Source organism: Peromyscus californicus, unplaced genomic scaffold, assembly GCF_007827085.1.
Source record: "Peromyscus californicus insignis strain IS unplaced genomic scaffold, ASM782708v3 Scaffold_12__1_contigs__length_115047231, whole genome shotgun sequence".
In the NCBI taxonomy this organism is placed as follows: domain Eukaryota; kingdom Metazoa; phylum Chordata; class Mammalia; order Rodentia; family Cricetidae; genus Peromyscus; species Peromyscus californicus.
In genome coordinates this window covers 56238301-56266204 of record NW_026294413.1, presented here as the reverse complement: position 1 = coordinate 56266204, position 27904 = coordinate 56238301, and the positions used below count along the sequence as shown (strand labels likewise).

General features: G+C 44.5%; 1 protein-coding gene across 1 annotated transcript in view; it reads left to right on the top strand.

Moving 5' to 3' along the window:
- Ebf2 (EBF transcription factor 2) overlaps nt 1–27904 on the top strand; it is a 200961-nt gene that overhangs the window by 154263 nt on the left and 18794 nt on the right. Inside the window, exons 8-11 of the mRNA XM_052732870.1 lie at nt 4346–4463; nt 6156–6286; nt 6976–7102; nt 27183–27271. Coding sequence (XP_052588830.1) covers nt 4346–4463; nt 6156–6286; nt 6976–7102; nt 27183–27271 — 465 coding nt within the window. The remainder of the gene's footprint in view (nt 1–4345; nt 4464–6155; nt 6287–6975; nt 7103–27182; nt 27272–27904) is intronic.

Genomic DNA, 27904 nt, shown 5'->3' with positions numbered 1-27904 from the left:
GTCACGTTTAGGTGACAAGAGACGCGGATGAGGCATAGGAGTGCTATTGTAAGGAATCTTGGTCCATATGGTTGTGATATCACTGGTGATTTGGGGTTGGAGGGACCTCCACATGGCATGTTTCCTCCAGAATGAAAGTGCTGTTTTCAAAGCAGATGGGTTTATGATCTTGGAATAACAAGTGACTGGATGGTCGCAGGACCAGAAGAGTCAATGGGAAAGATGCATACAAATAGTTAACAAGGTAATGGTAAGAAATGTTGACCTTGATTTGTTTAGCTAAGATGTAAAGATTTTTGAAGGTCAAAGGTGTCCTTGTGTAGTGTTTTGGAGTCTAGCTGTGTCTGACCCTCTAACATTAAGCTGCTGTGGCCTGCAGTTTTGAAGAGTGAAGCAAACCGGGGGGAAAGCGAGGAGGGGGAGAGAACAGGAAATGGAGTGAGGTGTTTCAGGAAGTTGTCAGGGGTTGACTGATTGATTCCAGATGGAAAGGGTCAGCCTTCATGACCCAGGAAATACTCACTAGGGGAAAGAAGTTGGCTTGTGGAAGGGGAAGGCCTGGGAGTGAGATGATGTTGGAATGCACATTCTACTTCCTTTAGTCTTAAAACATGTAGAAATCCTTACTCCTTGGAATGGAATAATATCGGTGTTGTCATCATCCATCAGAGAACAGAGAAGGAAGTTAAACCTGAAGCCTTGACTGAACCAAATGGATCTTCCCATCCATTATGTAGTTTATTCTTCAAGTAGTAGAGAGAATATGTGTAAAAGTCAGTGTTTAAGCACAGGTTTCCATAGATAGGATCAACAACTCACGTCTGATTTCATGTGGTGGAATTTGTGAATCAAACCCACTAATTTTTGCAAATTTAGCTTAATTGGCAAGCTTCCCTAGGTACCTCACAGCCTAAGATATTTTAATATGAAAAATAGAACTTGACACACGCACACACACACAGACTCATGCATACGTGTGTGCATGCACACACATACACACATACATTTGGACATAATTTAAAATCTTGTAATAAATTTTGCAGACACTGAAATAATTCAGGTTAATTCCCTTGCTGTCACGAGAGGCCAGCACTAGCCAGCAAAAGATTAAAATTTATTTCCATTGTTAATAGAAAATAATGAAGTGCATGTGAGCCACCAGGGTATATCATTTGGGAAATGTTCACTTGGAACTGAGTCTCACTCCACCCAAAAATGACTATGATGAAATCTTCTGGCCGGAGACAACTCTACATTTTGTGGCATGGATGCACAAGGAGTGTGGACGGACAGTGTGACGAGCTTGTGGAATGAATCAAGCGCTTCCTGAGTGACTGGCCCTCACAGCCGCGTCATCCTTTGATGGGGCTGGGGTTCCCCTTGTTGTTCACAGGCTGGCTTGTTCAGGAGTGATGCCTGAAGCTCTCTCTTTCATTTTTGTTTTGTGTTTGAAGATATATTTTGTGCACACGGTGGCCTGATGTCTCTCCCCCCGATCCTACTATGTTCAGAGGTAGCATGTACATAGGCAATGTTCTTTAACCCCCACACTCCCTAATCCTGTGACAATGAAGTCTCTTTCTTTCTTTGACTGGAGCATGGTCTTGAAATCACTCACTGAAATCCCTCTGAAAAGCACTCATGCCTGGTGCACTTGGCCAAGAGTAGTGGATGTCTGTTTTGCAGTCGCCACCACTGGATATGAACTATCTAGAAGGGCTTTTCTCAGACGTTCACATGTTAACACAGACAATTGAAAACAGACCTAAGGCTGGATAGGCTGCATCCCTGAATTGTGCGCAATTATATGGGCGATAATTTTCTGAATGACAACCAAGCTTCCTTTAAGTTTGTTCTCTGAGTCCCCAGGGCCTGTCATGACTCCTGATGTGTAGTTGGAGCTCAGTGATTATCTGTGGAGTTGAACGATTGAAACTCATTGACATCCATGTAAAATTTTCATATAGGCTACATCAGGCCCACAGAGGGTGGCTACACTAAGTGATTTGTGGAGCCATGGGTCCTGGGGATTCTTTTAAACCTATTAAATTATAAGTCTTACAAAATGTTAAAAGCCATCCAGTTGGCTGATAGCTCAGTCAGTAAAATGCTTGGCCGGAGGCACAAGGACCTGAGTTTGAAGCTACATTTTAAAGAAGCTACATGTAATGGCATGTGCTTATAATTCCAGAAATGGGAAGGTGGTAACAAGGAAGGTCCCTAGGGGTGCTGTTGAGCTAGCCTCATCTAATTGTTGAGCTCTAGACCAGGGAAAGATGAAGAAAAGATGAGGTGGCTATCACTTGAGAAACGCCACCCATGGTTGACCTCTGGCCTACATATGCATTCACATACAAAGGAACACACATGTGCATGTGCACACACACATGCACATGCAGACACACACATGTGTGCACACACACATGCACATGCAGACACACACATGCGTGCGCACACACATGCAGATGCAGACACACACATGCGTGCGCACACACATACACACACACACACACACACACACACACACACACACACACACACACATCCCTGAAATTCTGTTCAGGGCAAAAGAAAACAAAGGGAGAGATGATTATTGCTTGGAATTATACCTGACTGGGAAGTGATATGAAATCATTTTCTGAAGGGATAAAATATTCTATCTCATGAGAAGAGAACGGATTATGCAGTGAAGTTTTACCTTGACACCCTCACACCTTGAATACTTTAGTTTTTCCTGATATAGGGAATGGGGAGGTGACCACGGTATAGACGAGAGCAGCAACATTTGAACAGGGTTTGAAGTTGAATGATGGGGTCCCAAATTTTATTATGCTGGTCTGTCGTTTTATTTGCTTGAAATTATTTCATAATAAAAAGCGTTTTTAAGTAGCAGTGAATTATTTCATATTAAGATATAAGCAAGGTCGGGTTCCTCCGACCTCCTCTGTCATTTAATAAGTTGGGAAGGCGTGGCAGGACAATTACCGGTGACTATCCAGAGATTGCAGTGGGGCCATAGGCAGAAAGAGTCATTCGGAAGCACGGCTCGTGAGATTACTCAATGCCCTTCCTGGAGAGATCTATACATATTCATGAGCATGTACATAACAAGTCTCTTTCTCCAAAGAGCCGCAGAAAACTGCTGTGCACAGCCACATGAGTTGAGAAGCAGTGTTCCATCCGGGACACTCTTCTTCCTGGGTCAAGTCCGAGGGTGGTAGGTGTGGCCAGGCATGCTCTCTTCCACCTCTTTGCTCAGCTCTGCCTTCGAACTTCTTTCACAATCTAAGTAGCAGGATATATATATATATATATATATATATATATATATATATATATATATATATATATATATATAAAATAGCATTAAATTCCATGGCTTTTGTGCCTGGCTTGCAATATGTATTAGCTGCCATTCTGCAGTCCTCTGAGAGCAGTGGTATGGCTAGGCCTTCCAGTTACCGTGATTATTAGTGCTAACATCTCCCTTTCTAGAACCTTCTCCAGAGTTTAGATCCTGGTAGAATTGCAATGGATAATGCCATCCATCTCAGTAACTGGGAAATGGAGGCAGGAGGGAGGCGAACGGGACACAAGTCATTATAATTTGGCCTGTGTTTCACATTGTGCCAAATGCTTTGCATGCACCAACTCATTTGATCTCATTCAGGCCTGCAAGGCAGACAGCGTTATTTGTGTTTCCTAGATAGGAAAAACTGAGATTTTTGAAAAGGCTCAGTGATCTGTCCATGGGTTTACGTTAGGAGAAGTGGCCTGGGATTTCGATCCAGTTTTCACTCCAAGTTCTTGCTCTTCATCACTCCACACCCACCCCTGCCCTTTCCTCCAGCTAGACACTAAACATCCAGTATCTCCCACACTGCACTTGGAGAACCTTATCTTCTCACAGAGTCTTTATCACTGTTCACTCACGCACAGGGACACTGGAGACAACTGATCAGCCAGTGTTCCAATGACCACATCTGAGGCGCAGGATCCTCATTTCCAAGCTTGGAGACGTGAGCTTCCTTGATGGAGGTGCTGCTGGCTTAGCCCTTGCATTGCACTGTCTGCACCTGTGACCGCGGCTGGAGGACAGTCCCGCTGGTGATGAGGTTCCTGGAACCAGCAGGCAGAAAGCTCATTTCTCTTGTCATGGCACAGACAGAGTCTGAACTCAAAGACATGAAGATGAAAACCCGTGGGCCAACGACTGCCTCTTGTTCCACTCCAAAATTCTGTCCTGTCTCCCCCTTGCCTTGTAGAAGGCTTCCACAAGGGTTCCTGTACGTCGACAGCCTGGTGTGAGACTGACCGAGCTCTCCCCTTTTTGCTTCAAATGCAGGTTGTGTTGTCAACAACCGTAAATGTGGACGGACATGTGCTTGCTGTTTCTGACAACATGTTTGTACATAACAACTCTAAGCACGGAAGGAGAGCGAGACGGCTTGACCCGTCAGAAGGTAGGGCTGGGAGCCAATGCGGATCAAGTGTCTCAGACCTAGTTTCCATCGTGTGTTTGTTTATAGACAATGCCTCTAGCCCAGGCTGGTCTAGAACTCACTATGTAGCTGTGAAACGCCCTTGAACTCCTGATCTTCCTACCTCTACCTCCCTAGTGCTGGAATTACAGGCGTCTACCATCACATTCAGTATGTGCGGTCCTGGGGATCGAACATGGGGCCTCTTGTATGCTAAGCAAGCATTCCTACCACCTGAGCCACATCCCGGCCCCCCTGTGCTGCTGTAAACACTGACTGCAAGCTGCACCATCAGCTGACTGCAGTCTGCCCCACTCCACTCCCAGCCAGCACTCAGGTTCCTGCACCTCTCTGTCTCTTCCATTCCAATCTGTGTTTTTCTTTCAGCGAGGCTGGTATTTCAGGCAATCGCAGGCCTATGACATCTTAGTTAAACAGGAACAGTACAGTGCCAGACGTGTATGAATAAGTGTCAGATGTGCCCTTAAACAGATTGTGGGCAAAACAAAACAATGTGTGGAGTGAAACTGACACTAATTGATTTTTGTTTGCTTGGACAAGAAGAAATCATGGGCTGCTCTGGGTAGTTTTCCAAGTGCATTAAACTAATTAGAAATACTGGTAACTGTTAAATTTCAAGTTGTCCAAAAAATTAAAGTCTATCCATGGACAACCTGACAAACCTGAGTGAATTCCATTTCATTTGCTTCCCCCCCTTTTTTTTTGCCTCCCCACACACTTACCGGTGTTAGAAAACCTCATGATATAGACAAGAGTCAAATCCAGCTAGGATTTTAATGTTGATGCTTTCCTAGATGCTGCCCGCCAGCCCTCTTCCCAACTCAGCCCTTAAAATGTATCTTATATCATTTTAAATAGGAATTAATGAACTGAAAGAAAATGATTGAATCGGTGAAGAATTTGGAGTGGTGTTAATTCTCCCACAGTGGGCACTGAAGGGGAAGAAGAAAATCCCAGAGTTCAGAGCTCTGAGCCCTTCGAGTTGCTTTTGACTGATTGGATGTGATTGACTGGCCCGTTCAAAGGGGGGCTCATGTTTTTGGAGTCCTGCCAAAGTTCTCCTCCACCTTTGACCCTGTCAACTTTGGAAATGGAGTGATGGATTGACTTTAGTTATGGCCAGAACACTGTATTGGGTTCCTGTCGGGATGCAAAGTCCAGGGGCCTTGAACATATGCAGGAAGGGAGGAAACTCCGTTCCACAGAGTTGGGAGAGCGAGGAGAGGTTGTCTCTAGGTGGAGTTGAGCAAACCCTTCAACTGCGATAGATCCTGTTTCCTTCTTCTCTCCCCAGCCTGTTAACAAGCCTTGTAAATCTTAACATTGTAGGGCAGAGGAGGTGGGGAGAGAAAAGGGCTTTACACTTTTCTAGAGTGATCAACATATAAAAATATGGGCAAAAACAACAGAGTTTTAAAAACACCCTTTGCACAGTTAGCTAAGTGTTTCAGTCTTTCATACATAATGGCCAACTCATTAAGCTTTAATGACCTGGTTAAAACCAACATCCAATTAGGGAAGGATGGCAAATCAGCACAGCTCAACTTGAACTTCTTGGAATGACCAACAGCTTTCCAGGACAGTACCTTTCCCAAACTCCAGACATCACCAACAAAGGACACAGAGCTGATTTTGTTCTTTCTCATCTTCCAGCTACACCCTGCATCAAAGCCATTAGCCCAAGTGAGGGCTGGACCACAGGAGGAGCCATGGTCATCATCATTGGTGACAACTTCTTTGATGGTCTCCAAGTTGTGTTTGGTACCATGCTTGTATGGAGTGAGGTAGGTTGAAGCCCTTTGCTTCCATGATCTCCTTTGGCTCCATGATTCTCTTGGTCTTGGGGAACTAGCAATTCCTAGTGCAGCAGCCCCATGAACACTCAGTCTGTGTACCTACTATGAGCAAGACACCCAGGGCATCAAGACATGGAAGTCGTAACATTTGAGGAATGAATTCCTTAAAATGATAAATACCCATTGCAGTATTATATAAGATGGTTAAAAAATTAGTCTAAATATTGGCTCATAGGAGAGTGATGGAGAAAAAAATTAAGGTATCTTTCCACCATTGAAAATTATGTTTTGGAAAAATTCTAATGATACCAGAGAAGAGCATGTTTATTCTATGATGCTGAGTGGGAAGAAGTCAGAGTAACAGTGGATATGTATAATCTAATTCTGTGACACACAGCCATTGAAATGTCTGGGCAACACACCAGATCTTAATATTGGTTGTCTCTGCATAAAATATAATTTTAAATTTCTTTGCATAGTTCTGTAAATTCCAAATTTTCTAAATTGGATGTGTTTGACTTACAATTTATAATCAGCAAAACCAACTAAGCACATTACCAAAAGAAAAGTATGGGTGGTGAGTTGGGCTTGGCAATCGCCAAACTAATACATGAGGCCATAAGCAGCGGCCTCTTTGGTGGTTTGTTTAGTGACTGTCTTTCCTTGTCTCTTCTCAGCTTATAACCCCTCATGCCATCAGAGTACAGACCCCTCCCAGGCACATCCCTGGAGTTGTGGAAGTGACACTATCTTATAAATCCAAACAGTTCTGCAAAGGAGCCCCAGGCAGGTTCATTTACACAGGTAAGAAAGAAAATGATTTCTAAGACAGCTGGTTCCTAGTTCGTCTTTGCTCCAGTTACCAGTATCTCTGTAATCGGCCCAGTTATTCTAGGTCTTTCTAGTACTGAAGGAAGAATGGACGGAGCGACAGACATGAAATGGGAACATTCAGACTCAATTCTTAGTTTGAACTTTACACGAGAGGCTTCTGTACGGTCTGATTGATGGCCATGGCAGCTCACTTTGGGAACATGCCCTTAGAAACTAATCTCTTTACAACCATGATGGGGCAGCCTTTCAAATGAGCAATCAGATAAACATAATCAAAGTTATTGGCTGTGAGTTCTCTTGACGGTGATTCAAGAACATTGCCCAGTAGAGTGGTGCAAAGTATTTTAAAACCTTACAAAAGTAAAATCCACCCAACCATCTGGTTTTCACTGAACATCCCCTTTGAATTGTTGACTCCAAATAAATCAGTTGAATGACTGCATGCTCTGGGTGAGGAGTACAGGTGACACATGGGACACTGGTCCTTCCCTGTCTGGAGGTTTAGGAGCTTTTGGAGGGAGCAGTTGGTTGACTGCCCAGCGCAGGCAGAGACTTTCTAAATTTAAAATACAAAGAGTCCATTGGAAGAAGTGTGGGCTTATGTCATGGGATTCAGTGCGGACAGCAAGTAATGGGAAAGAAAAGCTGTTGCTATAGCTCCCAACAGGGTACAGTTCACCCATTGGTCTATGCCTTTTGAGGAACAACCTAACTCTAGCTATGAGATACGGAAGTGAGGGAAGTAATGTGCCACCAGGAAGTGGACATTCTAGGGTCCAAGGCAGATGGCAAAGAGATGAATGGTGTGATTGCAGTCAGGTGTGAAGAAGGGTAGACGATGAGGAGCCTCAGGCGGGCCAGCGGGAGGCCATTCTGAGGAAGGCACATTGAGCTCAGAACAGTATCACAGGAAGGGGCAACCCCCAGACCTGCACCCCCACCATTACCTCTGCCCACCTCTGTGATCCATTCATATTGCTTTCCTACTGCTCCATAGCCCCACAGAGCTGGCAGCTTGCTGGTGTTTCCTGGGACTGTACCTGGAAGTCTGTGACACTGTTGGAGTGATGGGGGTGTGCCTGGCAATGAACACAGCAGGATGATGAGCCAGAAATGAAAAAGAGTCCAGTGCCACTGGGCAGGAGCAAGGAGGCTAGAGTATTAGGATGGAGTCCCGCGGTGGGGAGCAGTGGGGAATGAGGCAGGCAGGCAGGCAGGCAGGCAGGCAGGATGTGGGGAATGCAGAAGACACTGAGCTAAGGCATATCTAGATAAGAGTAGGAACTACAGGGATGGGTGTTGCCACAGATGGGAGGAATCTATTGCTCCACGATGCAAAGAAGCTGGAGAAGGCCCCTTGGGATTCCAACAAGGACGGCTGAGAACAGTGAGGAGGAGTCAAGGAGGAGGAATGGGGGGAGGAGGAGCCTGGGAGTATGGACTGTTCCTGAGGTCCGGTGAAGAAGACTCTAACTCCAGGACACTTAACACATACTTGGCATCTGCAGTGTGTGGTCCAAGTTCCCCTGGGGGTGGATGACGGGTCTAGACTTGGGAGATGCAGGTGCATACCCTAACAAGTACTTTGCAGCCAGCCTTCAACTCTCTACTGAAGTTGGGAATGATCTCAGTTCTCATGGGACTGAGACACTTAGAGCCAGATGGGATGTATATGTGTGAGTGTCTATGTGTTTGCACACTTCCTCTGAAAGCTGAGACTTTGACTCCTAGCTGCATTTAATGGCCAAAGCCCACCTTGGCTCTCGGACAAATGATGTCAAATCTCTTAACCTCTGACTCTGTATAGTCACTGAATAAAAATATGTTCAAAATTATGTTCGAGAATCAAAACCAGTAACATCAGGATACCTCAACATCCTATATCTTCCTAGAAAAGAAGATGGATATCTTGGATCCCAATAATTAGGTTAAGTCTCATAAAATATGTAAAAGCAAAAGGGGTTGTTGGAATATCTATCAGGGAGGGACTAACTTGAGGGAAATCTAGAAAGGCTTCCTGGAGGAGGGAATGATAGAGGCATGTTTGAAAGCAATAGTTTCCCAGCTGAAGCTGTATAGTTCTTGGAAAAAAAAAACCCAGTGCCTAGTGGAAGAGAAACCCATGAAATCGCTGATGTGTGGTATATCTAAGTGTCAGTGTCAGCAAAGATCTCTCCTCCTGGTTTACTAAGATATGATTGTACCATGGATTGTTTTTGGTTCGCTGATGCGTTACTGACATTGCCATGATTTTTGTATGCATTGAGAATGCATGATGCTTAGCCTCATATACATTGAGCATGCATATCGTGCTCAACACTGATACTTGGGACACAGCAGACCTGCAGGCTCTCACCTTCCCAGACACTAAGATGTGAAGGTGAGCTGTACATGCTGTAGAGTTAGAATGTCAGGACCCACAGCTTGACTTGCCTGCTAAAGACTTTTCTCTGTCTTATAAAGTAGGATAGGTATGCCACAGGGCTGAGGAGAGAACCCAGAAACAGTGTGCTGGAGGCTGGGGCACCATGGTAAAGGTTGAACAGCTGGCTCTCCAAGTGATTCAAAACAAAGGTGGGCTTGCGGGCCTTCCTGATTTTCATGGTGCAGACACTCTTTCCACCATGATTCCAAGCTATTCTGTGACACTGTAGGTTCCTGGAAATTCAATCACCTGTTCTTGCAAGCTGGAAAGCCAGGTCTTTGTAACAACTTGGGGTGGAGTGTGTCGACAGTAAGCAGTATATTAGATACATGCTCAGAATGTGTCATCAATATTCCTTTTATTCTCGCATTGGTGTTATTGTGGCCTCTGGCGTGAACAAGGACTGGCAAGTGTGATGAATGCTAATACTTGTGTGAGATGCTGGAACTGGATGTTAGAGAAATTGAATTTTAATTGTTTTTGTTTATTTGTTTTGGAAATAGGGTTTAACTATACAGCCCAAAGTGGCCTTGACCTTGAGGTCTTCGGGCCTTAGCCTCCCAAGTGCTGAGATAAATTGAATATTCTCAAACTTAAGTGTTGAGGAAAACTTAGAATAAGCCAAACAGAAGGCCTATGACAGGAAGGGCTCTGGGGTGGGAAGGGCAAGCTTTATATTTGATTGACACCATGAACAAGACAGAAGGCCTGGATGTAGGACAGTCTGGGCACAAGCTGACCGAGTAGAGTCTAAGTCACCCAGGAGTATTCTCTCAGCTCATCGAATACTATTGGGGATACTGTTGTGATCAGGTTTGTCTTTTCAAAGGCAATATTGGGTCTGGGGGCTGGCTCAGTCAGCACGGTGCTTGCCAGATAAGCATGAGGACCTGACATTGAAACATAGAATACTTATTAAAAAGAATCTAGTCATGGTAGTATGGGAAATCAGATAAGAGGACATCTGGGGCTCATTGGTCAGTCAGTCTGGTCTAATTGGTAAGTTCCATGTTTATCAAGAGATTTGGTCTCAAAAAAGGAAGCAATTGAAGAAGACACTTGGTGTAGACCTTTGGCCTCCACACAGGCATACAGATGAACAGACATGCAGTCATATATGTGAGTACACACACACACACACACACACACACACACACACACACACACACACACACGGTCTTTCTGGCTGTGGAGCAGAGAATGGCTTAGAAGGCAGTGTGGGTGCTGAGGGTCAAGTGGAGGCTACGGTGGTGGCCCAGACTGGCAATGACAGCAGCTTGGACTCCAGTGCTGGTGGTGGGGATAGGCAGAAGTGAGTGGAATTTAGGAAGTAGCATTGACGGGACTTGATGATTGATTGGCTGGGGTGGTGGTAGGAGAGCAGAGGGATGGAGACAGTACTCAGGTTTCGAGTTTGAAAAATTGGGTGGGTAGAGTTAGAAAGTGATGTTTTTTAAGGTATAAAGTGCTAGGGGAGTTCAGAGGGAGGACAAAATACTTCCAGCTGGCTGAGAGGTGGGAAGATTTAATATTGTAAAGATGTCGATTAATGAAAACATTTAGCACAATGCCAATCAAAATACTAACAGAATGTTTGGGGAAAACTGTACAAAGTTCATCTGGAAAGGTGCTAAACTAGAACCCCTAAGTTTGAAAAATGAAAGGGCTTTGCCCTTCCAGACATTAAAACTATTTTAAGGTTTAATAATTAAAGGCTATAGGGTTGTGCAGGAGTGTGTAGAAATGTCCAGTAGCAGAAGAGAAAAATCTGAAAATAAACTCTTTCTGCACACATCCAGTGTGTCAATACTTAAGTATCAGCATGGTGGGGAGCTTTCTCGTGGCAATGTGGAAAAGACAGAAGGTTTACACAACATGATAGGCCAACTGGTTTAAAAGATTCAGGAAGAAAGACTCCTATTTCAGGGTGGACATTGTCAACTGGAAATATTTTCACATTAGCTATTGTTCATTAAAACGTAGATATGTCAAAAGATTGTACACCTAAACATAATTATTATCTTGAACCTTGCTCATCTGAACCCTAAAAAGAGACCACTGAGTAAAAATAAAAAGAAGATGGGACAATATAAAAAGTAAAATTTGGACCATCAAAATGTCAAGCATTAAAAACAACACCAGGAACATCTCTAGTTCTGAAGAACATACTGTCTTAGGTACAAGAAGATTCATCCATTTGTTGAGCAAAAGAATTTATGCCCTATTGCCAACTGACCTTTTATTGCATTGTGGATGAAGAAGTGAACATTAGTCTCTCACATATTAAGAGACGAAGACAAAGACCAAGGAGGAAGGAGACAAATAAGATCAGAAGTAATTCGTGGATGTGACTGGCATGGTTGTGCACACATGTAATCCCAGCTCTTGGAAGAGAGGCAGCAAGATTATGAGTTCCAAGTTATCCTCAGCTACATAATGAGTTTGAGGCCAGCCTCAGCTGCAGGAAGCTATAGGAAGCTTCATTATCAGGAAGGGAGGAAGCCAGCAAGGAGTGAAAGAATCAATGAGTTTATTTAAATCTACTGATAATCGTAGAAATGCAAATAAGAGCAAGAAGAGCGCTGTACTTTTTTGCATATCTAGGTGGCAAAGGTTTGTTTTTTAAGCAAATGAAAATATACAAGTGGGGACTTTTCTCCTACAGGGCAGCAGGGAGCTGGATGGTTAGAGATGCATTCCTGGCTCCTTCTAGCCCTGATGAATGTGCACACCTCATGATCTAATGGCTCCACTCTCAGAAATGTCTATTTAGAAAATAATTGAATTTGCTCTGGGCTCTTCATTGAAGTTCTAGCTATAATAGTAAAAAATTAAAAATAGCATTGGTGCCCAGTGAGGGATTCATTAAATCAACATGGGACATGTTTATACATTTTAAACATCAAAAATAATACTGTTGATGGACCCTTATTTACATGAAAGACACATGTGATTTAAGTTTTTAAAAAAACTTGTGCATAGCCTGCTAGGCGTGGTGGGGCATGCCTATAATCCCACCATCGGGAGGTGGAGGCAGGAGGCCAACCTCAGGTACATAGTAAATTTGAGGCCATCCTTGGATACATTAAAAAAAACTCACCTTTCCAAATAATAATTAAAAAACCTTGTACTGAGCACAGCAGCATTCACCTTTTATCCCAGCACTTAAGAAGCGGAGGCAGGAGCATCATAAGTTCTGGGCCAGCCTAAGCTACGTAGTCTACCTGCTCTGTTTGCACAGCATAATAAACTTTTGACAGATATAAGAATAGTTGTACCAATATACAAGTAAGCAATTGTGGTTTTAGGTACTGGTATTTTTAATTTTTTCATGTTGATTGATGTGTCTATTTGTGATTTTTACAAAAAAAACCCCTGCAAGATAAAAACCTCCATGTCATATGTGTTTAAATATGAAAAGCATATGCTACTAAACTTGACTCAGGGTACAAAGATGGTCTTTGTGGCCAGAGGTCAGGGGCTCTCTTTGCTTTTGAGAGGGAGGGGCCTCAAGAGGCAGGCAGAATGAGAAGGGTCGGGACTCTGCAGCTGATGCTTTTATATGAGAGAAGAAACTAGAGATACAAACACTGTCTAGGAGAGGTCGGGACTGTGACATTCTTCCACCTTGAGGTCATTGAGCCAAATGCAACTCTTACTGCTGACCAAAAGAAAACAGTGTCATCCACAGAGGAGTCCAGGCCCCAGGAAATGGGTTTGTGCCCAGTTGTTTTCCTTGCTTAATAAAAGTACCGTTGTGAAAGCCAATTTAGTTTCGGTGAATGGCTAGAAGGGCAATGACTTCCATAGTAGACTGAAGAAGACAGTTCTCCACCAGACCTGGGTCCTCACTCTAGCCAGCCCATGGAAGTGTGGCTACTTTTACTGTGGAGAGATAGATAAAGGCCTCTTGGATTTCCAGCTGGCCTGGCCTCGCACGGCTGGGATGGGGACTCTCATCTGTGTTCTCCGAGCACCCTCCATTCTCAGTTCCACATCTGGGGCTTCCCTGTGGGATGGTATTCACAACTGCTCTAGGTCCAGACAAAATACTTAGCTCTAATAGTGACACTTGAAAACTCACCCAGGTCTCAGAGCAAAAGATAACTCGAAACCTGGAGAGCTGTGCTGGACGGAGTGGGATGGGTCTAGAAGGGGGATGCACTTGGTCAGTCAGCGAGGCTTCTCTTGGGGACTGCTGTGGCATGTCTTTTTCTTGGCCTTCTGTTAAGTGTCCCTGAGTGTCCCTGAGCCTCATGATTATCCATGGGTGGCTCCAGAATTGAACGGATCATAAGAACCATCAAATCACACTTTTGGAGGATTTCAGCACCTGCATTTAAAGAAAGAAATGAATTTAGGAGACCTGGGTTCTGCTCAGGCGGCTGCCTCAGAGACTTTGTGACTCAGGAGAATTGGGAAGATTCTTAGGAGACTGGGAGCAGGTCACCCTGGACACAATAGTGATGTTTACTCTCAGGTGGAACTTCCAACATGGAGATGCAAAAAGGAGGCAGGAAGGGAGACCAGTAAATATCTCCTCCTTTGCCACAACCCCTCCCACCCATACAGCTCCATGGTCCACAGTCCAGCTGCAGATGATTCAAGGAAGCACCACCATGATGGAGCTTAACCTATCAAATATACCTGTTACCACTGAGTAGAATGCGGCAATCAGTTCCCCACGGCTGCCGTTGCCAAGGACCACACTAGTGACATCAGGGCTCAGAGAATCAACAGTTTCTTCCCACATGCGACTTTGCAGCTTTGTTTTCCGTCAGCCACGGTTTGCTAACCCGCAACTTGCTGCTTTGGAGCTGAGAGTCACACGGGACTCAGCTCATCAGAAGAGTCCAATTGCCTCTGTCTGGTTTTGAGACCCAGAGGCGGGATGCCAGCTGAGGCTGAGCGGGGAGGAGGCCCCCTCCTCTGCTCTTCGGGAAGACTTTTCTGCAGACAACTGGCAATGAGAAAGGTCATCCCGGTACCGGCGGGACGCGGTGGTTGACTGGGCAGAGTTCTCAGCTGTCTTTCCTTGATGTGGCAGCAAGCTTACAAGGAAAGGCTGTCCTGAGCATGGCATTTGTGTGTGTGTGTGTGTGTGTGTGTGTGTGTGTGTGTGTGTGTGTGTGTGTAGCTGCTATCCTCTGATTGTAATCTTGTGTTATCTACAGATCAGCGTGTGTGAGCTGACAGCAGGTTATTGAAGACTGGGGAGAGATGGGCCCCACTTTTTACTGCTGTTCCTATGGTTCTTTGCCGAATCCAGGCTACACGCTGTGTGTGTATGTGTGTGTGTGTGTGTGTGTGTGTGTGTGTGTGTGTGTGTGTGTGTGTGATACATCTGTGCATGGCTGTGCTTGCCCATGAGGGTATGTGTGTGTGTGTGTGTGTGTATGTGTGTGTTATGTATGTGTGCATGGGTATGCTTGCCCATGAGGGGTGCGTGTGTGTGTGTGTGTGTGTGTGTGTGTGTGTGTGTGTGTGTGTGTTCTGCATGTGTGCATGTGTGTACTTGCCCATGAGGTATGTGTTATGTATGTGTGTATGGGTGTGCTTGCCCACGAGGTGTTTGTGTGTGTGTATGTGTGTTCTGCATGTGTGCATGGATGTGCTTGCCCATGAGGGGTGTGTGTGTGTGTGTGTGTGTGTGTGTGTGTGTGTGTGTGTGTGTGTATGATGCATCTGTGCATGGCTGTGCTTGCCCAGGAGGGTGTGTGTAGGCCATTGGTTGATCCTCCATCACTTCACTAACTTCTTTTCTAGACAGGCTCTCTCACTGAACCAGGACTTCCTGAGTCAGCTGTCCTGGCTGGCCTAGGAGCCCCTGGGATCCACTATTCCTACCTTCCCTCAGGTCTAGGGCTACAAGTGCATACCACCCTGCCCGCCTTTCTATGTGGGTTCTGGGGATCTACACTCAGACCCTCACGCTTGTGCAGTATTCACATCCCCCACTGAGTCACCCCCCAGCCCCAGGCTGTACATTGATGGCAAGTTAAGTCTCTGATAAATTCTATCGTAAGACAAAACTTGTAAGGAAAAAGTAGCTGTTGTAATTTAGTAATTACACTTGTCGTCTGTTGAGCTCACAGGGCAAGACTCTTCTTGTGGCCTCTAATAACCACCACCTTTTCCTGTGATGACAGTTTTATTATTGCCTTAGCTTCCTAGGTGAGAAACCCTTGGCACAGACAAATTAAGTCACCTGCCCATGGTTGCCAAGTAGGTTCCGTCCAAGCTAATTGCAAAGCTCGGTCCTCATCCTGACGGTGCTCTGTCTTCTGGGACGGTGCCACCTGCGTCTGGGGCACAGGGCAGCCTGGAGGGTTGCTGCTGGATAAGCAGAGTGACCAAGATGAGAGGCAGGCACCTTCATCCATAGTGAAAAACAGTATTTATATTACTGTGTGTGTGTTGTGTGCGTGTTGTGTGTGTTGTATGTGTATTGAGTGTATGTTGTGTGTGTTGTGTGCATGTGTGTTGAGTGTGTGTTGTGTACATGTTGTGTGTGTTGTGTGTGTGTTGTATGTGTTATGTGAATGTGTGTTGTGTGTGTGGTATGTGTGTTGCATGTGTTTGGTGTGTGTGGTGTGTGTGTATGTGTGTGCTGTGTTTATGTGTAGTGTGTGTGTTGTGTGTATTATGTGTGCAGTGTGTGTGTATGTGTGGTGTATGTGTGTGTGGTGTGCAGATGCTTGCACACCGTGGTGCACATATGGAGGTGAGAGGACAATGATGTGGAGTCAGCCCTCTCCTTTAAGCTTTAATAGGTTCCAGGGATTAAGCTCAGATCTCTAGGCTTGCCCCGCAAGGCCTTCACCTGCTGACACCCTGCGACCCTTACTCCAGCTTTGCAGAGAGTCTTCCAGCCATTTTTTGCACCATTTTTCTAACCTAAAGAAAAATGAGGGGGCTAGGGGACGCCTCAGTCAATAGAGTGCTTGCCAGGAAAGCATGAGAACCTAAGGTTGGACCTCCAGTATCCACAGGAAAAAGCCAGGCATGCTGGTATGTACCTGTAATCCCAGTGCTGAGGAGTTGGAGACAGGAGAGTCCCTGGACATCCATCCTAGTTGAATCAGGCTTAGGGAGAGAGACTCTATCTCAAAATTAAATGAATAAATGAATAAATAAATAGAAGTAGAGGAACAACTGAGGAAGACCCTGAGGTCAACCTCTGGCCTTCTTGTGTGTGTACACACATGTGTTCTTGCATGCACAGAACCATATACACACACAAGTGAGATCTGCTTACTTTAAAGGGAGGATGAAGTCATTTACATCCACAAGGGTAATTATGCACGGAGCTGTGAGAACATGGGCACAATCCCCACGGTAAGCATATGGCAGAAGGGTACACTGTGGCTGTACTGAGTCCGGGTGACTTCCCCCTCAGTGCTCTTTGCCCAGCAATGGCCTTTTGTGAACCTCCTTGTCTGTAAAATATGAATTCTGTCTGAAATACTCGCCATGTTATGCCGTTAATCCCTCTATTTAGATTATGTGACATCACTGTTGTTCGGGATACAGGGAAAGGGACAGTGTGAGAACATGGCCTTGGCAGGTAGGGGTCAGTGGGAAGCAGGTGGGGTCACAGGTGGCCAGAAGCAGAAGAGACCAGAGGTCCCAGCTGGCCGGGCTGTGTGCAGATGTTTCCCAAGGTGTGCAATTAAATTTACAAGTGACAGTGATGGCCTGGCTACTGAGGACACCACAGAAAGTCAAAGAATTTATGGTAGTTAACCCTCTGTCCCCCAAGACTTCTTTTTCTTTAGCAGAAGCTCAAAGTGTTGATTAAATACCATTGTTCATTATTTGTAAGAAACTTCCCATCAGCAGGAAGAGGTGGCAGTTGGGAGGAGAGTTGGGCAACCCTACCTCTCAAATCATATCCCAGACAGCCTGCTCCAAAAGGCTCTGCTGGAGGAGTAGGGTCCCCCTTCAATAAAAATGTACCAGGCAGATGTGAAAACTTGATCTCAAACGTTAATAGCTCATCCATTTTATATTTCATTTTCCCCCTTCATAGCATTATCATGGGGGGAAAAATCCCATCAAAGAAATGAATCTGATTTTCAGCTTAAAATATCCAGTTCAGACATCCCAAACCGGCCAGAGTACAATTAATCCCTGTTCAAACTGGAGACCGGCTGATCCAGAGCCCTCTTGGTGGCTTGTACTTTCACAAAGTTGCCCATATCCCCAGCTCTTGTGAAGGGCAGTTGCTTCCTCAGCTTAGTCGAAAGAGTAATGTCCCCTCTGCCAGACCCAGAGGAGGAAGCTGTTGCTTCACGAGAGACCGCCCAGCTCTTTAATGGACTAGTGCTCTGCGCGATAATATTCTGAGTGCACGCTGCAGAGCTCACACACGCTCATAACTGCTGCCTGGTGGCATTTAGGTTTATGCTTGAAATTTATCTTTAATTTTTACAGTTGTCTCCTTAACCGTGTATATTACTCCCTTCTTCAAACAATCTGTCTTGCGACTGCCGTTTCTCTTGAAACCAAAGCATAATTAAATATTAAATTAATATTTCATTTGGAATTAAATATCAAAGGCTTCCGTCTAATCTTTCTCTCGTGCATCTTTGGATCCCCCGTGTTCTGGCTCCTGTGTCCACAAAGGCAGGTGCCACCTCTGAGTAATTCACTCCGGTTTTGTCTTTATTCCTTTTATTTGTTTTTTTAAATTGCTGCTGCTACGTCTTTGCTACATTGACTCAAATGGACGAGGAGAGGAGATTACAGTGTGTCCTCGGGGTTAAGGGCAGCACAGCTCAACAGCTTATGACTGAGGTGTCCCCAATCCTATTTCTCAGAGCATGTCACTAATTCAAATAAACAAGATCCTTAGAGTCATAAGCTGCAAGGGCTCTTTGAGGACAAGTCAGCCCATGCGTCTGCAGAGAAATCTCCAAGTCTCTCCTGGTGGAGCAGCAGGGCAGGGCGAGGATGGTGTCACTGGTCACTGCTGATACCTAAAGCAGATAGGGTTAGATGTGAAAAGTCTTATCTCAGGAGCCTTAGCATTCTGCATTAACACAGCTCGAGCATCCCTAATCTACAAATTTGAAACTGGGAGTGCTCCAGAAATCCTAAATGCTTTGGGCATGAACACGAGGCTGTAAGTGGAAATTTCCACACCTGACATCCCATCATGGATCCCTGTCAAAATGCAGGTGTGGTAAAAATGTTGCGTGAAACCTTACCTTTGCACTGCATGTATATAATATGCATGGAATGCAAATGAAGTCCGTGACGTATGTAGGCCCCATCTCCAAGCCATCTAATTAGAAATATGCAAAATTTTCAAAATAAAAATTCAAAATCTGAAATACTTTCAGCTCCAAGCATAAAGGATACTTGACCTGTATATTTTGACTGTTGAACCTATTGGGACATTTGACAGGTTGACATTTGTTAAGAGATGGGGAAGAGGGAGAACGCAAGTGATGGAAGGCAGACTTCACTGGAATCAACAGGTAGGGTCAAGGGACCTTGAAGACATGGGTACTGTGAAGGAAGGGAGAAAAGAGAAGTTCTAAGGTGGCATGAGGACAGATGCTTGTCCCTAGATGTCTAAAGTCCTCCCAAAGCTGGGCTGTTGCCTCTCTTCCTGCCCTGCTGGCGAGTCACTGTCTGGGACTGAAGCCAAAAGCCAGGGATGCTCCATGAGTTCGCCTTCCTTTCTGTGCATACCAAGTGGACTCATCTTCATATCCAGTGTTTTTCTTGCAGCCATGACACATAGAGTCTAGCTTTCTTTGGCTTTGTGGTTTTTGGAACAAAGAGCAAGATTCCTTTTAAGTGTTTTCTTTATTCTTGGAGGGAGTTAGGATTTGGAACTGGGACTATGGGGTCCTCTGATTCTGGGGGCTGCCCCCCCCCCCCGTGCCCATGGGCTCTGTGAACATCTTACCCAAGGCAGGACCATTCTCTGCAGATGTAGATGCGGACACACGCCTGAGTAGAGCTGCTGCCTTCCCATAGAGACTTACAGGCTGTGTATGACTCTAGGACCCAAGTGCAAATTCACTGCTGAGTAAAACCCAGGCCAGTGTTGTGACTTGCCAGCAACCCAGACTGGCAGACAGACTGGCCACTCAGACCCTCCCTCATCTATCACCCTTTTCTTTCCTCAAAGTCTTACAACAACTCCACAAATAACTTCCGTGGTGCCATCTTTGTGGTTTGCACTCTTAGTGGTCAGGGCACAAGTGACTTCTCTTTTTAAGAGACTGCTTTTCATTTGTAATTGTGTGTATGTGAATATCCCTAGGAGTGTCTGACACGTGTATGTGGGTACCCACTGAGGCCAGGGGAAGATGCCAGATCCCCTGGAGCTAGAACTACAGGTGCTTGGGAGCTGCCTGGTGTGGGTACTGGGAACCAAACTCTGGTCCTCCGGAAGAGCAGGACGTGTTCTTAACCACTGAGCCATCTCTAGAGCCCCAGGAATGACTTCTTGTGTTGTCAGTGTTCTGTTGAGGTCTTTCCAGAGCACCGATCAACAGCTCTTTTTGCACGTTCGTCAGAGCTGTTAGATTTTGGGGACACAGAAGTCGAACAAAGGTTGGGGAAAGTCTGATCTGATACTTGTCCCTCTTCTGAAGATACAAAAATATAAAAATCATATATAATATATATGTATATCATCAGTCCTTTGGGAGAATTACTATTGAGCACTAGCCAGCTTTCTGTTGGTTTATGAGTGGTTCCCACATAGATATTTTTAGTTAAATACTATTTACTTAAAAAGAAACCTTTTCACACATTTCTTGAAGTTTGTGTCTCTGTGTTGGGCCCAAGATGTGTGAGGAAACTCATATATTATACTCACAGCCAGAATGAGAAACGACACTGTAGACCCAGGCTCTCGGGAGATATGTTATGAAATCTCAAGGTATTGATGAAAGTTTTTCATGGCTGATCCAAATGGGATTTAAACTCTGTGGCAGTTGAATTGTATGTTATTAAACTCCTTAAGCAAACCCGAACGATTCCCAGTGGAGGATTAAGACATTCTATGTATAGCAAAGGCGGAATTCTCATGTCGGAGTCTTCTCTATTGAATTCCCCCTTGATTATCTTCTGTAATATTTAACTTCATGCCATGCTGTAATTATTAAATAAAAGGTAAATATAAATTATACTTCAGTGGGGATATGACCTTTTACCTTAATGTTATATTCTAAAGAAAGGCATAGGTAAACAGAACCTATAGATGGATGCATATTTTTCATCTACTCTATTTTTGTCTTGCCAGCATCTCTCCGTGTCCCCGTCAGCCAGAGCACTGGCAGAACTTCACAGCATCCCACACTCCATGTGGTAGGGGAGGTTGTAAATTTACAGGGATGATGACAGTTAATGACCTGCTAGGTCCTCTGAGACTGTCTTGGTGCTGGTCTTGGGCACCTCATTAGCTAAGTGAGGTTTGCTTGGCTCACCTCAGATCCCCAAAGCCAGGGAACACCCAGGGAGGTGGGGAGAGGGAGTGTGAAGAGGAACATGGGGTTCGAGGTAGAGCCTGGGGAGTCAGTTTGGGACCAAAGTAGATGCTGTCAAACTCAGCCTTGCAGTGCGGAAGTCTGAGGTGGCCCGGTGCTTTCTCTAAGGGTTTGATGTCTGTAAAAGGCCCGGGTGGGTTTGATTTCATGATTCCTACTTCAAGTGTGCACCGGATTCAGTGAGACTGCGGGTCCTTATGTCTGGGTTTTCAGCCCGTTAGGGAAAACAACGCGGACAAATGTGTGACAAACTCTATTCAAGAGACGCTGTTGGGTGTGCCAATCAGAGAACCCAGCTTCTAGTGGGAAGACTGAGAAGACAGGTTAGTGGCAGAGGGCCACGGTGGCCGGGTGCCACACTGCTCTCCTGTGAGGAAGTGTGAGCTTGCCCCCAAGCAAGTGAATGTACCCAATACAGAAGGGAGGGGCAGACAGGAAGAAAGACCATAAGTCAGCCTTCTTACCCTTCCCTTCCATGTGCCTTCTGCACGTTATGGGTGCACCCGTGTCTCTAACTTTTCAGTCTCCTCCAAGTAGGACAGCCTGCGTGGTGGCTAGCAAGCAGCGCAGAGCTCACATGGGATGAGGCAATGGCTGATTCTGAGGATTCCGCTGTGAGTCTGCCCTGCAGCATCAGGCAGCTGTTGCGTTTGCTGGTTGGTACCAAATGGTGCCCTTTTATCCCCCCCCCCCCCATCAGTGGCTAGGAAGTCAGGTGGCCCAGGCAGGCTCCACAGCCATCTGTGGTCCTTCCCTGGAAGCTGGGAATGAAGCTCCGAGTGCAGAGGGAGGGACGCGGCACTTGCCCTGCGGAGAAGGTTAAGAGGACACGTCTGGGAGCGAGAGAAGCCAGCCTTCAGATCTCATCTTTGCCAGCTGTCGCTGCATTTAGCACGGGGACAGAGAGCCTATAGGGTGGCAGCAAGGGCTAAGGAGCTGATGCGGGAAAGGGGCTTTGGCAAATGCCTCCCTTATAGTGACCCTTTAGTGTGTTCTGATAGTGGCATTAGCAACTGATAGCGCTGCATAATACAGCCCCTGGCCGCCCATCTGCGAACTAGGCTTCTAGGACTGTTGACATGATAAGGTTAAGTGGAAAAAAAGTTTACAGAATGATTTCAGCTATGCATATAGCTATTCTTACTGTGTTATGAACAAGAGAGAGCTCTGAGTGCAAGTCTATCATACACCTCCTACCCCAAAATATGTTGGGGGACACTTTCAGAAGGAAGAAAAGAGAAAAGAGCAAATGTAGTTAGTCTATTAGTTATTTTCCTCATTGCCAGGACAAGTTCCTAGCACAAGCCACTTAAGGAAGAATTCATGTAGGCTCAGGGTCTGAGGGTACAGTCCCTCAAGGCAGGGACGGAGCAGTGGTGGGAATGTGGGGCCAACGGATTCCTTGCATCTACAGTTAGGGGGCAGAGAGAGATGAACACCAGAACCCAATTCACTTTCTCCTTTTAACTCAGACTAAGACTCCATCCCCTGAGATGGTGCTACCCACAGGTCGGGTAGCTTGTCTCTCTTCAGTTAAACCTTTGAGGAAATACCCTCATAGACCTATCCAGGAGGAGTGTGTCTCCTGGGTGATTTCCAGTGGGCAATCAAGATTAACGACTGCACATGCTAATATTGCCAAGCTAGTGCCATTGGCATGATGGGAATTTTGTGCCATGTGCTGGTATGTGTAGGGTTGCTCTGGAGGATGTGTGGAAGCTGGACTTAAGATTCTTGTCTTGGAAAAAATAGTATTAGAAATAGAAGAAGGGCTGGAGAGATGGTTCAGTGGTTAAGAGCATGTACTACTCTTCCAGAGGACCTGAGTTCGATTCCTAGCAACAGAATCAGGCAGCTTACAACCATCTTAGGTCAAGCTCTAGGAGGACCTGCCACCTCTGGCCTCTGGGAGCATCTGCACTCAGTGCACACACTCTCATATACACATGTACATATACCACGCACACACACACCTAAAGTAATAATGAAGAAATGTAAGAAGACCATGGAAAGATTTACAGTTAAAAGCATGGATGGCATGTTAAATATTATGACCAAAAGTATTTAGTAGGCTGTGATATAAATTAGTGGTAGAATCCTTGCTTAGCAAGTTTGAGGGCTAGATTTCTTTCCTAGTAACACACACACACATACATATGGGCATGCACGCGCACACACACACACACGTTTCATTAAACAAGACATCGAATCATTACCAGCTGGCCTTACTAATCAATGGGCTCCAGGTTCAGTGAGAGGTCTTGTCTCGAAAAATAAGGTGGAACATAACAGAAGATAATAAAAATTGAGCTCTGGCCTCCACCTGAACATAAACACACACACATGCACATATACTACACACACGTACATATACTGCCACACACATATATTTACCATACACACACACACATATATATATATATACCATCACACATACACGTATACATGCACATATACCACACAAACATATCACACACACACACACACACACACACCTAATATGTAATCGTATTAATTACTTCGTCACTTCGGCAAAACACATGACAAGAGCCACTGAAAGGAGGAGGGGTTTATCCTGACCGAAGAGTCAGAGGGTGTGAGTCCACCATGACAGGGAAGGTCATCCGGTGTTGCCAGGAATGGGAGACATCAGGCAGGAAGCAGACATGGATGTCCCCTTCAAGACTCTCCCCAGTGACCAGCATCCTAGACCACAGTCCCACAACCTCCCCAAATAAAGCAACAGCTGGGAACGAGGTGTTCAAATGTGAGAGTCTTTGGAGGACATTTCACACTCAAACCATAATGAAGTAAAGAGAAAGAGAGGTGTCTTTCTATTAGGAAAGAGAAGGTGCCGGGCGGTGGTGGCGCACGCCTTTAATCCCAGCACTCGGGAGGCAGAGCCAGGCGGATCTCCAGGTTCGAGGCCAGCCTGGTCTACAGAGTGAGTTCCAGGACAGCTGGGGCTACACAGAGAAACTCTGTCTCAAAAAATCAAATTAAAAAAAGAAAAAGAAAAGAAAGTGGAAAGTATCAAACCCCTCAAAAAAAAATCCAGAAATTAAAATGGTAGCAACATAAGAAAAAAAATTCATTAACCTCACTGATGAATAAAGAATTATCAGTTGAAATTAAAAAAAAAATTATAAGTTGAATAATTCAATGCGTAGTGGGAGGGAGTGTGAATTTACATATTCTTCCAAGGAGTGGTTTGGTGGTATGTGTGAAAAGCCTTAAATATAAATCATAGTTTTTGGTCCAGTAATTCTAATTTTTGGCATTTTCTGATGGAAGTAATTAAAGTTATGCACAAATGATAATTATTGCTTTGGTTTTTATAATAGTGAGAAATTAGGATCACATTAAATGCCCAAATTAGGAAGCCATTTAAATAAATTATAAGAGCATGTCATGGAAAATATGCAGGAATTTAAAATAATGTTATAAAAGAATACTTAAGCACCGGAGGGAAGGCTTATAGCATACAGCATTACTAGGTGGGTTGAAGTAGGCTATGGAGCAGGATAAATCACATTTCTCAGAGTAATTTTAAGTATGTGTGTTTAAATCTGGAAGGACATAAGCAAAGGTGCTAACCCTGGACTTCCCATTTTCTGTCACCTAAATGGAAATACTTTCATTATTTTCTTTATTATAGCAGGAGTATAAATTTATTGTACAGAATTCAGTCAGCACAAAGAAGTAGAAAGTGAAAATACTCCATCCTATTCCATCATTGCAACTTTTAAAAATAGACTTTGATAATTCTTTGGGAATTTCTTACAATATCTTTGGATTATATTTCCCCCCACCCCCACCCAGCGTTGCTCCCTGTAACTCCTTCCAGATCCTCTCCCTACCTCCTCACCAGCTCTCAACTTTCTGTCCTTTTCTCTTTAAAATGACCCACAGGATGCAATCTGTGCTGTCTAAATACTCATGGGTGTGGAACCATCCACTGGAACATGGTTGACCCGCCAGGAACCACAATCTTAAAGGAGCCACTGTCTACAGCTCCTCCGCGAGGGGGTGGGGTGAGGGCTTGTGAAGCTCCTCCCTCCTCCATGCCAGAACATTGACTAGCTTGATGTTGCTCAGGTCTTGTGTTGGGAAACACAGCTGCTGGGAGTTTCTGAGTGCAATGATCCCGTCACGGCCAGAAAACACCTGCTCTTAGAGTCGTTCTGCTACCTCTTCCTCTGTAGTTCCTGGGCCTGGAAGGGAAGACATGTGATAGAGATGTCCCATTTGCAGATGACCACTTGCCTTCTACACTTTGACCATGCTTCAACTACTGCACAAAGAAGCCTCTACGATGAGGACTGAGAGCTGAATTAATCTATGGATAGAGAGATAAGAATTTAGAGGACAGTTTGATAGAATGTCAATTTAGCAGAACCACCATTTAAAAAAAGTAGTAGGTTTACCCCAAGGCCAAGATCACCCCAACTATGGGTTGTTGGCCAGATTACGGTACCAGGCATGTATTTCCTCCAATAGAACAGACCAGAACTAGAAAGTGGTTGGTTACCCTTACAACATTCCTGCCACTATTGTGCCCAGTGGCGTATCTTGCTGCTCTGGTTATTATTATAGTTGACAGGGTTCACAGCTGTGCAAGACTGCTGATTTCTCCCCCCTCACTCCCCCCACAAGCAGACGACACAGCACCTTCTAATACTGTGAAAGCTAGCCAGTAGGGAGGAAGCATCCCAACTTGATCTCTCCACAACCTATTACCAAAGTGCATGGTATCTTGAGCAATAGGGTCTTGCTATCAAGTTCTGGTGGGCAACCAAGAACAAAGGCAATAGCCTGTATTGTTTGGGGTATCTAACCTTGGTCATCTCTTAAGCAGTGGGTTTATGTGTGACTTTATTTATTAAAATGGTTTATAATTTGTTTAAAGAAGAAGTATCATTTGATAGCCTAGTAGCAACAGGTGTTTATAAAATATATATGAAAAGAAGAAAATTTTAAAATATACTCTCCCATGTTGGCTGTTACCTAACGAGAGTGTGGGAAATATTATTATTTTCTTTGTCTCTGCTTTGGTCATATATTAGTTTTAAAACCTTAAAGTTTAAACAAAAGGAAAGGAAAAGAGGAAAGCAGAGAAGGGACTGACTCTGAAGAAGGCTACAAAGCAGAAGAAATACCATTGTGATGTTCCCTGACTCGCCAACTTGTTTTATAGTCGCCAAGCTAAACATCTAATGTACGTCAGGCTCTGTCATTAACCATGGGACACAGTGGTGAGACATCACAAATGCTGTCCCCCCTGAGCCTTCCAGGGCTGAGGGGAGAGCCTGACCCTCTGAGAAAGCAAGAGTAGTCGCATATAATTGCCAATTAAGAAAGTATAGTTTGCATTCATGACAATAAGATCAGATATGAATGCAAGTATTTAAGAGAATTAAGAAAAGGGGATGTTAGAAGAATAAGTAGATGAGAAGATATACTTGGGAAGGAGAAGCAAGGAAGGAGAGAAAGGAAAATGATACAGAAGTCGTTCATTGTCTTTCTAAGACACAAGGGTATAGTTGGGCTGGGGTGTGGCTAAGTGGTAAAGTGCTTGCCTGGCGTGCGCAAGGCCCTGGGTTCAACCCCCGGCATTGAAAAAGAAAAACGAGGAGGAAAGGAAGGAAGGCAGGCAGACAAGAAGGAAGGAAGGCTGGAATGCAGTAAAGAAGGAAGGAAGGCTGGAATGCAGGAAGGAAGGAAGGAAGGAAGGAAGGAAGGAAGGAAGGAAGGAAGGAAGGAAGGAAGGAAGGAAGGAAGGAAGGAAGGAGGGAAGACAGAGTAATTGGTCCATGACTGACTGTGTAACACTCTGATGACCTGAGAATGAGCGGAGGATTGCAGGGATGTGTGCTTAAGTCAGAGATGTTGAAGCTCTGACTTGTTATTTTAATGGTAAGTGGAGACTTACTATAAATTCCAAACTTATGTGTGAATTAACCAATGTCAACAACACATTCCCCTAACTGATTGTAGCACCATGTATTAAGTCTTAGAAAATATCAGAACTGATCCAATACCTGTGAAGGACTTCCTAGAAGAATTACTTTACAACCCAGATGTGTACTCAAAGAAACATTTTGTCTTTCAGCCTTAAATGAACCCACCATAGACTATGGCTTCCAGAGACTGCAGAAGGTCATCCCAAGGCACCCAGGGGACCCCGAGAGGTTAGCCAAGGTAAGGTTGCTGGGAACTGACACATGAACATCTTTTTGTAGACACTCAGCAAATTTAGACAAATCTATTTGAAATCAAAATCATTTGAGTCCCATTAAAATTAATTAAGCCTTGAAACTGGCTATACTTTAGATAACAATATGAGCATAAGGTTTCTGTTAATTTTGAAATATATTATGTTGAATATTTGAGGGAATGTGAAATCTGAAAGTTTGGTCTCATAAAACAGATATGCTACAAGAATAGCCAGCTTATAAAACACTGCCAACCGTATAAAGACAAATATTTGCATCATCGCTTCAAAGTGTAAAATTCACTCCTTCGTATTTAAACGGGATTTTTATTTAGCTCTAACTTCTGAGACTCATCGATCTATAGGCAAGCATTCATGGAAGACCTACTGTGTGCATAAGAATTTAATGATGTTAAAATGTCTCCATACAAAACTCTTATGAAAGGAGTCATTATGAATGAACTAGCTCAGAAAATGTCACCTTAAATCTGGCTCATGACATCATCATTATTTAAAAATAAGGCCATTTATTTATTGCCATTTGACTGAAGAGAAACTGTTAGATTTTTTACACTTATATTTGTAGCTTCCAGCATGCACATTATAAAATAACATTTTCT